General features: G+C 34.9%; 1 protein-coding gene across 1 annotated transcript in view; it reads right to left on the reverse strand.

The window, feature by feature from the left end:
- The window catches only part of LOC106060159 (solute carrier organic anion transporter family member 2A1-like), a 31,489-nt gene extending 21,405 nt beyond the window's left edge, over window positions 1-10,084 (reverse strand). Inside the window, exons 1-3 of the mRNA XM_056023634.1 lie at window positions 9,925-10,084; window positions 2,418-2,593; window positions 389-489 (exon numbers count right to left, since the gene is read on the reverse strand). Of these exons, the coding sequence (XP_055879609.1) occupies window positions 389-489; window positions 2,418-2,593; window positions 9,925-9,930 (283 nt within the window). The 5' untranslated portion in view covers window positions 9,931-10,084. The remainder of the gene's footprint in view (window positions 1-388; window positions 490-2,417; window positions 2,594-9,924) is intronic.
- Between the last annotated feature and the right edge of the window lie 1,253 nt (window positions 10,085-11,337).

The raw sequence follows: 11,337 nt of genomic DNA on the forward strand, positions 1-11,337 counted from the left end.
GCCAATAGCTCGTTGCCACGTCACAGGTCTGTATGACGTGTCAACGAGCTATTCGTCTAACTGCCCACAGGTTGTGACTTTGCAGGTCAGTGTTGAGGCCTTTTATAAGGAATGGTCTCACTCGAAGACAGGCCTTATTATTTCCATGATGGATCATTGCAATAATAATAATAAAAAAAACAACAAGAAAAATGAAACTGTGGTATAGACATTTTAAAATTTATTTTTAAATTATTTTTTTTTTTAAATTACCGCAGACATTTGCATGATGAAATAAATCTTTGTTAAGCCCAGTGAAACTTTGTCCTATAAGATACTCATTGACAACAACACACTCACACACACACATGCACTGAAGAACTTACACACACACACACACAGATCTTACTTTGTGTCCAAGAAGTAGGACAGGCACACGGAGAACAGTTCTGCCCCTTTTCCATGTCATCATCGTTGCCGTCTCCTGCGTCAGTGTGTGTCTCAGGTAATCTGAGGATAAAGTAAAATCTTTGTGTCTAATTGCATGTTACAACCAGTTCAAACATGGAAAACTCACGTTTTATCTTAATGACAGCAAACTTAGAGCATGGTTTGGTAATAAGAGCATGAAAATGATTTTACACAATTATTTATTGCATGACTCTATCAAAACATGAAGCAATTAGTCAATAGCTTATTGGTAATTGATTATTTTGTTTCATTTAAAAAAGGGAAATAATTCTTTCAGTACTAAGTTATATGGCTGTAAATGTGGAGTTTTCCCCCTTAGATAAGCCCTTCTTTTTTTTTTTGCTTGTTGTCGTTTGTATTTGTAATATATTTGACATGTTTCAGATGTTCCCTCAGATTTGAAGATAATTTTCTTGTCTAAACCTCCCGCAGAACGACGGGGGATGGCAGCGGGCAGGATTTGAACTCGGCACCATCGAGACGACCGAAAGAAAATCCAGCGCGCGTACCGCACGACCAGGCAGACCCGATCTAAGTGAATTACACGAGGCCTGCAAAGTTTTTTGTTTTGCCGTTTGAGCATTGAAATAAACCCAAAGTGAATCCCACTAAACCTAAAAAAAAACTTAACATTTAATCGTGGCTGTACAAAAGAGAAATTGAACTTAGGAATAGAATATTTTTACTTTTGAGACAAACTGCTATTATCTTTACTTCTAAGATAAACTGCTATTAGCTTTACTTCTGAGACAAAGTGCTATTAGCTTTACTTCTGAGACAAAGTGCTTTTAGCTTTACTTCTGAGATAAACCTCTATAAGCTTTACTTCTGAGACAAAGTGCTATTAGCTTTACTTCTGAGACAAACTGCTATTAGCTTTATTTCTGAGATAAACTGCTATTAGCTTTTTTTCTGAGATAAACTGCTATTAGCTTTATTTCTGAGATAAACTGCTAATAGCTTTTTTTCTGAGACTAACTGCAATTAGCTTTTCTTCTGAGACAAACAGCTATTAGCTTTACTTCTGAGATAAACTGCTATTAGCTTTACGTCTGACACAAACTGCTATTAGCTTTACTTTTGAGACAAACTGCTATAAGCTTTACTTCTGACACAAACTGCTATAAGCTTTACGTCTGAGACAAACTGCTATAAGCTTTACTTCTTAGACAAACTGCTATAAGCTTTACTTCTGAGACAAACTACTATAAGCTTTACTTCTGAGACAAACTGCTATTAGCTTTACTTCTGAGACAAACTGCTATTAGCTTTACTTCTGAGACAAACTGCTATAAGCTTTACTTCTGAGACAAACTGCTATAAGCTTTACTTCTGAGACAAACTGCTATTAGCTTTACTTCTGAGACAAACTGCTATAAGCTTTACTTCTGAGACAAACTGCTATAAGCTTTACTTCTGAGACAAACTGCTATAAGCTTTACTTCTGATACAAACTGCTATTAACTTCATGACTAGAAGGGTAACGTTTAACGGCATGTGTTGCCTCATTCTGTTGTATCTGGTTCTGAGACGAAACATTATAACACGAGCCGACCCGCGGCGTAGCATACACCTCTTTTTGTGAAGGGTGAACACTTCCTGAAGGCACAATTGTCCAAATGGGGTGGGTTCGGGCAAACGACTGTGTGCGCATGCCTGGAGAGCGAGGAAGGCGCAGGTGCGAGCTGGAGGGGGCAGGAGGAGGGTTAGAGAGTCGTAGTGCGTGCGTGGTGAACCGCATGGTTGGGCGACGCAGAAACTTGTTCTCCCCCCCCCCTCTTTTTTTCTGAGCCGCAATCTGTTGCCTGGAAAGTTACGTGGGGTAACTCTAGACATTAAAAGAGTTATCTTTCCATGACTTTTTCATCGAGGGTTAGAGAGTCGGCGTGCGTGCGTGGTGTCCCGCATGGTGGTGTCCTGCATGGTTGGGAGACGAAGAGAATTATATATATAGATTATGAACTTACCTGTGTATTGGGTGGTAATACTTGCTCCCCGGGCCACGTATGGTCTCCAGCTTGATGTTCTGGTGTGACCCATTGATAGTATTGTCTTCTGTGTCCTGGACATGGCTGTCTGTCGTATGATTCAGTCTCTCATGAGAACTCATAATGTAGGGAGCATCTTGGAACTGACCGCTCAGCTGTGTAAGTCAAAACTAAATTTATAGTTCAACAACTTACATTGGTCTGAATGTCTATCATTTCCTTATTCTTTGAACCACCAAAACACACACACACACGCGAACATACAAATAAACGTATATACGTACATCTATTATTTATATATCTATCTGTATCTATGTATCTGTATGTATGTATGTATGACAATGTATGTATGTATGTATAACAATGTATGTATGTATGTATGTATGTATGTATGTATGTATGTATGCATGTATGTGTATGTGTGTATGTATGTATGTATGTATGTATGTATGTATGTGTGTGTGTATGTATGTATGTATGTATGTATGTATGCATGTATGTAAATAATCAATAGTCAATAGTAAAATAAATTGTTACAAAACGACACAAAAAGTTGTTTTTTTTATTCAGTACTTTAAATAAGTCCTTCTTGTACTGATCACATTAATTCAAAGAGTCCTACGCTGGAAAGACTCAAAACTTCTAGTTATGCTGGATTTTCCCCTTAAAGGTTTACTGGGTTTTTCAGTGCTTGGACTAAAGGTTTGGAAGTCGCTCTTCGTTGGGCACAGAGAAACAGCATGCTCCCTTACACTAAAGAAGAACATGAAGAACTATCAGTTCATAATTATTTAGATTGGTTCGCCATTTTCATTCTCATGTTTATTTTGTTAAGATCTCATATCACTTTGCGCTGGATAAATCATCAACTCAGAGCGCTTTAAGATATGTCAATTTTTTCATTCGAAAAAAGCGTTTTTTGCTGGTCAGGACATAACGAGTAAATATAGAGACCTAGACTTTCCATTGACTCCATGAAAGGACTATGAGTCATGTCATGGAAATGAAACGAATGCCAGGGTATGAGCTGTGGTCGGAACAATGTCGTTCCTCCAACAGGCCTCCTCTCCATGCAGTTATCCAAAAGCTACTGCATAAAGTACAATCCGAAGTATATGTCGCAGTCCAGCGGCGTCACTAGGGGGTGCGGTCCGCACCGGGTGACACTCGTTAGGGGGATGACACCCAAGTATAAAAATGCTCTTTATGAATAACTGACAATTAGAAAAAATAAATGACAATGGCTAAATATTGGAACATGTTATTCACAATTAATAAATAGATCTATATAGCTTTTTTTTTCACTTTGACCAAACATATTTTAATTTTTTAATGAAATTATTTCAAACTGCTTTAACATACTTAATATATGGAGTATAACGTGAAAACTTATTTTCAGGTGTATACCAGATGCATGTATGTATGGGAACACTGCTTTGATTTTTAAAAAATGTTTTCATCAAAGCATCCATTGTTTTCCGAGACAGAAGGAGCCATACTAACATACACCGTAATATCAAACTGCCAACCAATAGTCACTGTTTAAGAAATGACGACAATCTTCAGGCATAAAATATTATTGAAATCTCACATGTAATTATTGTAAATTTTGTAGATTCGGAAAGTAAATAAGTGGACATTGAGATTTCTGAAGATGATGATGAAATTTACATTTTTCTTTAACAGAAGCTCTAGCCAAAATAAAGGAAATGTTACAATGTGTCAGTCGAAGGCTATACTTGTATATTTTATGGGGACATTTCTTCTTGGGTAGTGCCAAGAATGGTTCTGATGCTTTCTAATGGGGACCATTTAGTCACTTAATAGCAAAAAACTGTATTCTTTTGTTGTCGACCCTTTTCAACTAATTGTATTGAAATAATTCTGATATCGGAATATTAACTCTTTCTCTCCGTAATTATTTACATTCTGGTGGAATCAACGTTGGTATCGTCTGTTAGGAGAGAAAGAGTTAAAAGACATATAAAGAATTCATCTGGATTGGAAAAATTGAATACAAGGGCTACACGTTCAATGAACAATGAAGTCGTTGCTATGATTGATGCCAAGAAGAAAAACAATGGAAGGATATATTGCACGGACTGTTTCTATAAAAGCAGAATATTTGACAGTTTTTGACCAGATTAACAACGCAGCTTCATTGAAAAAAGAATTTTCTCGAGATGATTGAAATGTTATATAGTACAAACCCAAAGCTGAAAGTACATCTATAATGTTAACAAGTTTTTAAATGTTTTAGCAAACGACGCATATGATAATAGAGTCAGAATGACTGTAAGCACCTTTGTATTTGTTTGACTACGTACCTGACATAGCAATCGCTGATCAGAAGGTACATGATTTAAGGAAGATTTTAAAAAAAGCTGATGAGATGAAGTTAATATCTTAAAAAGTCTAGAAAAGATTGATATTTGGAGCTCAAAGATATGAAAATGCAACTTCAATGTCTGGAACCTTGGAGGAGTACAGAAAATTTATAAAAAAAAACAATAAAAAAACAACAGAATAGCTATTTAAGAGATGTGTATAACATTAACTCATTCTATGTGATCAACATTCTTTTTCAGAAATTAGCTTTTTGCCGGCCATTTTTCGATACTATTGAAATACTTTATTCGTTCTGAAATTATTGCCCCTAGAGGCGCAGCTTTGATCTTTTATTTGACCTTATTTATTTTTGGGGGGTGGGGGGGGGGAGATGTACAAGAAGGCCAAATATACACAAGAGTTGAGGCCTATCTTTAGACTATTGTCAAAGTGGTGACTCATTAAACATTTTCTTCAACAAAAGCATAACTTATTAGCGCAAAGAGTTATTAAAAAAGGCTCATGTTAAAAAAAAAGGCTATTCTAGAAAAAAAAAATTAAAAACAAAGAATAAAATGTCAGGCGAGAGATCACCAGATGTCTGACTCACTATTTAAAAAGAGAAAAAGAAGTTCATTCTTATATGCATTGATCTTTTTTTTTAAACATTGATGTAGCAGATAAATTTGGAGCTATCCAACCGAAAAATTCTTTAGTTTAACAACCAACGAAGTATTGTAGTTGTCAGTTTCAAAATATTGGCGTATATGAGAATTATTCAAAATGCGACATTCAACAGTAATACCTCGATTGAGAATGGTCTAAAGGCAACAAAAGTTATTCTCGAAGAAAATAAAAGTTGACAGTGCATGATTCATATGCCACTAAAAATATCTCTAAAGCCTTCAACCGTTTCTTGTCATCTGCTTATCTATGGTGTCATGTGAAAAAGGATTTAGAATTAAAATTAAGAACTTTTTGAGGCAAAGGAACAAATGACACTTTCACAAAGGGGAATTTGATAAAAAATGAGATCGTCAAAGACATTAACGTTGGTCAACTTACTGATAAGTTTTCAAGTTTGAAATTAAAAAAAAAACAACAAAAACAGTGCAATTTACTTATAGTTGCATTGTTGCAAAATTGAACTATAGATCTTCTTATCTTATCTTATATGATACAAACGTTACTTCAAAAAAGAAGATGATTACGTCCTACGCGTCATGCATTTAGTCATGCATATTAACCAATGACCTAAACTCCGCCAAGTCACTGGTTTTCCTGGCTAGCTCAGGCAACCCATTCCATGCTCTAATAGCGCTAGGGAAGAAGGAGCTTTTGTACAAATTTGTCCTAGCATATGGAACGAGGAATGTGCCTTTATCTTTGTGTCTTTCTGAGTATTTTATTAAATTTTGTTTTTGTATTTGAAGATTATGGTTCAGTGTTTTATGTATAATTACTACTTTACTTTTAAGTCTTCTATCCTGAAGGCTTTCTAAATTTAGTGATTTTACTAAAGGTGTTACTCTAGTCAAATGTGAATATTCGTTTGTTATGAATCTCACTGCTCTATTTTGTGTCTGTTCCAGTTTCTTAATGTTTTCTTGAGTTGAGGGGTTCCAAACGGAGGATGCATATTCTATTATTGGCCTAACCCAGATCAATGGCAATGTCTTCGATTCCAAAGATTAAGGATGCGTGCAGAGTTTCACATGACTACACAAATCCCATGAACTGTAGATCAATTATAATAAATTACTGAATTGTAAAATGTAATAGACACTCATTTTATAATTGTTGAGCAATCAAATAATGTAGGTAATTATAAAGCATAAGTATTACAGCGAAACAAACAAACGAAAAAAAAGGACCGCACCGGGTGACACCTAGGCTAGTGACGCCACTGTGTCGCACTAGCCCATATTAGCACGAAGGATGAAATACTGCAAAAAGTTGCTTTGTCTGAAATATATAAAATTTGTAAGTTCCCCTTTCAGCTCATGCGGTCTACAGCTCAGATGATGTAAAGATCATCTGTTTCTGTGGCCCACGGTTAACTAAGGTTTCATGTGGCCAGCACAACGACAGACCGCCTTTACTTTTACCCAACTAATGTCAGATACCCATTAGATTTGGGCTGACTCAGAGGCGCCCGAAAGTAATAATCTTTACCAGGTTTCGAACCTGGACCCTCCAGTTTGGAAGCTACTACTCAACCATCGCGCCTCATGATACTTGTGCAATTGCTGAAAGGCTGCAAAAAGTGGCTTTGTTTGATGTTTATATTATATTTCTATCAATCATTTTACAGACATGTTTCAAATATTAAATTGTTAGTGCGGTTTGTAAGGTTTACTTTGTGTTATCTTATCTTATAAAATATGGACGTCACTTCAGAAACGAAGATGTTCTCTGGCCTTCCTGTCCTCCTGTGGATGTCTGGTAATTCTAAGATAGGGAGTAATCTAGGACAGACTTGGCGGGAAGAGAGGATTTAGAGGCAGACATCGTGAACAAGTGAACATCAGACCATAACACTGACACATAACGCTGATGATACTATTGAATGTTGACCAGTGTTTTGCAAACATACCGAAAGAAGTCTTTAAACAATGAGTCTCATACTATTTCACTGTATCGTACTTACAATAAGATAAAATATAAACCTGTGACTATATTCTTTTATAAGTAAATGAAAATGTTTTCAATTATCTTTGTTATTCCAGTCCACTAGGTCTAAACTCAGTGGTTCTAAAGTTATGGACGTTTTTTTTTAAACCAAAACAATGCTGGACCCCTCACCTTTTCCTTTCCGAGTTCCTACGAAAGAAAATGTAAAAATGAATAAAATGTCGTATTAGATTTATATCTATGCCTATGTTTATATTTATGTTTATATGTTTCTATATTTATATTAATTTCTATATGTATGTCTATATTTATATTTATGTCTATGTGTATGTCTATATTTATGTCTATGTGTATGTCTTTATTTTTTATTTAAGTCTATATTTGTTTCTACATTTATATTTATGTCAATATTTGTTTCTATATTTAAATTTTATCTATATCTATGTCTACATTTATATTTATGTCCATGTCTATGTTTACATTTAGGTTTCTGTCTATAGCTATGCCTATATCTTATCTACCTGCAAGAACGTGTTTACGCATTAAAAAAAAACGGTTACAACTGAAATAGGCATGTCGCAGATAAGGCTTGTACCCTGGGAAATAGCTCAAAGTAGTTTAATGTCCTTCCAAAAAGTAGACCTAGTAGGACATTATTCTACCTGTCCGAAGACCTATTTAGTCAAACCCAAACAAAAACACACGTTATTATAATTTGATATTTTGTTTGCGTATATATATGTTAGTGGCTTCTACAAATAGGAACAGATTGAGATTTTACCACATTGGGCACACGGATATCATATTGGGCACTGGCATATAATATTTAGACAAAAAATATAGGACCCATTTTTCCACCACCAGCAGGGAATGGAAAAGTCTGGAGTCATTTTTTAGCTGTTCCTGTAAGGGGAAAAGCCGATATTAGTTTTGTGTCCGTCTGCTCGTCTGTCACACTCAGATCTAAAAAACTATTACATATTGCTATACTGATTTGTTAATATATGTATGTGAGTGTGGGTTATTACAACATTTCATATATGTCAATTTATTCCATCGTAGGGGGTAACAGGGTTAGGGGGTTAAAAATTGTTTTGTCATGACACTCAGAAAAATAAATACATCAAATCGTTTTCATTTGTTTTTTTTTTAATGTGTACATTACAGTGTGTAAGGTTTGGTGAGAATAAACATATTCATTAAAGGTGTAAAAAAAAAAGTAAAGTTCCCCTTTCAGACCTTGTGGTCTATAGGGCAGATGATGTAAAGGGCATCTGATTCTGTGACCTACGGTTAACGAGTGTGTCATGTGGCCAGCACAACGACCAACCGCCTTTGCTTTTCCCCAAATAATGTCAGGTATCCATTAGAGCTGGGTGGACTCAGATGCGCTCGAAGATCCCGAAATTAAAAGTGTGACCCATCAAAAATACAGGATTATGACATTAATCTCCACATTACAGTGCATTACTGGTTTGGCATAGTTTTTAGAAAATAAAAAAAAAAACAAAAAAAACAACTAATGAGCACCTAGCAGTGCAGGGCCGGCCTTAGATGATTGGAGGCCCAAGGCCAAGTGAATTTTGTGACACCAAGTAAAATAACAAAATAAACACAAAAAAAAAAAAAAAAAAAAAAAAAAAACAATAACAACAACCTAAAATTAAGAATGTTATTTAAAAAGACAAGTTTCAATATTTCTTCTCTAAAAAATAGGTTAAGAGTCCTCTGTGAGGCTCCAACAATCGGAGACCCTAGACCGTTGCCTAATTTGCCTATACCTAACGCCGGCCATGCTAGCATAGATTGATTAAGTGGACCATAACAAAAAGTACTATAACAATTGTGTATTATGTTGTAAGTTTCCATTGAAGTACAAGTATTAATTTGATTCTTGAAATAAAAAAAAGAAGATCATAATATTATACAAGTATCGGGTATATAATTATACCCAGGCTACAGACTTCATCGTGTCCGTTACTCCTCCCCCCCCCCCCCCTCCAAATGTTGGATTACTAAAGGTTACCTGTTTAAATAAAATTAACCGTAAATGTCAAGAAAATTCTATTTGTGCTGCATATCGAATTTCAAGGGTATAAAACTAACATTACATGAAAAAGATTTTTTAAAAAAGTTATTGATCTACAAAATACAAAACATTTGATTTCAGCTTTCCCATACTGGACTATATTACAATTTAAGCAGCCCTATATTCTAAAAATATAAGTATTATATTTATTTAGCTCGTAAAACTATTTTTTTTTAAAAAAGCTTACCAGGGTCTATAACCGCAGAAATTCAGCAAATATCACAACTATTGTAAATTAATTGTAGATTGTAAGAGATATCCAAACAAAAGTTTATTTAAAATATAATAATAAAAGTATTAAAAATGTATCTTATAAACACATAAAACTTCCTTCGTTCGTTTTGTTTTTCAATAGAATTTGAATGATCTTCTTATTCTTTACTTCTATAAAAACTTTAAACTTGTTACATAATTTAGTTATTTATATTAACCTACCGACATATTCCTTTTTATTAATAGCGGTTTATGAATATTTTCATATCCAGATGGATATGATTGATCACTAAGAATGAAAATTAATTCCACATAACAGAGTGCAGTGAGTCCTGACTCCAGTTTCAACTCCACTACTAAGATTTTGTTGTTTGTTAACTATAAACAGATAACCCATATCTCTTTATCTAAGTGTACCTACATAGAGATAACTGTGATTATGCTCTACGATTAGGAGGGCCAATGACAGACAGTGATGCTAAATAGCGTTGATCTGAGAAACCTAGTCCCAAAGTTTGATTGTGTTAACAGAGGTGATGAACTCGATTCATTTACCGGATCATTTGCAGGAATCATGGATGTGTCTTTTTCTAGCGCCTAATCTCAATGAGAAGCATGCGGAGATATTTAGGAGGAATCAAAAACTACTTAATAATATCACCGAACTGAAAATATTGTGTTGAAAAAAAATGTGTATTTTTTCAAAAAAATATTTTAGCTCAAAAACATGAATGTAAACCAAAAAAATGATTTCTCAAAGAAGTTAAAACCGACATCCAGGATCCACGATAATGCGTTTTGTGTTTTTGGAAGCTGTTCGACTATGCAAGTAAACGTTTGCAAAGAAAGCAGCTCTGATTTTGCAGTCTTGGGGATCTTGAGCCGATTGACAATGGATGTCTCATCATCATCACTTGAATTACAAATCTCCAGAAAGTGTCCAGTACTGTCCAGTCCTTTCGACGAAAGATCGAGGGGGGGGGTGTAATCGCTTTGATCCTCCAGCTGTCACGTGATTTCATGCATTCTAAGCTGAAGAAATTTCTACAAATCAAATAAGAACATAAAACTAAAATGTTATTTAACTTGGTTAGGCCAATACTAGAATACGCATCCTTTGTTTGGAACCCACCAACTCAAGAAAACATTAAGAAACTGGAACAGACACAAAATAAAGCAGTGAGATTTATAACAAACGAATATTCACATTTGACTAGAGTAACACCTTTAGTAAAATCACTAAATTTAGAAAGCCTTCAGGACAGAAGACTCAAAAGTAAAGTAGCAATTATACATAAAACACTCAACCATAATCTTCAAATACAAAACCAAAATTTAATCAAATAGAAAGACACAAAGATAAAGGCATACGCCTCGCTCCATATGCTTCGATAAATGTGTACAAATGATCCTTCTTCCCGAGTGCTATTAGAGCATGGAATGGGTTGCCTAAGCCAGCCAGGAAAACCAGTGACTTGGCAGAATTTAACATGCATGACTAAATGCAAATTGCGTAGTCATCTTCTTATTTGAAGTAACGTCTGTATTTTATAAGATAAGAAGAAGAAAAATGCAAAGGCATCAAATCTCGGATCAAGCTGAAATTTTAGCAATTATTTCTTTTACCTGACAACA

Source organism: Biomphalaria glabrata, chromosome 3 (assembly GCF_947242115.1).
Source record: "Biomphalaria glabrata chromosome 3, xgBioGlab47.1, whole genome shotgun sequence".
In the NCBI taxonomy this organism is placed as follows: Eukaryota; Metazoa; Mollusca; class Gastropoda; family Planorbidae; genus Biomphalaria; species Biomphalaria glabrata.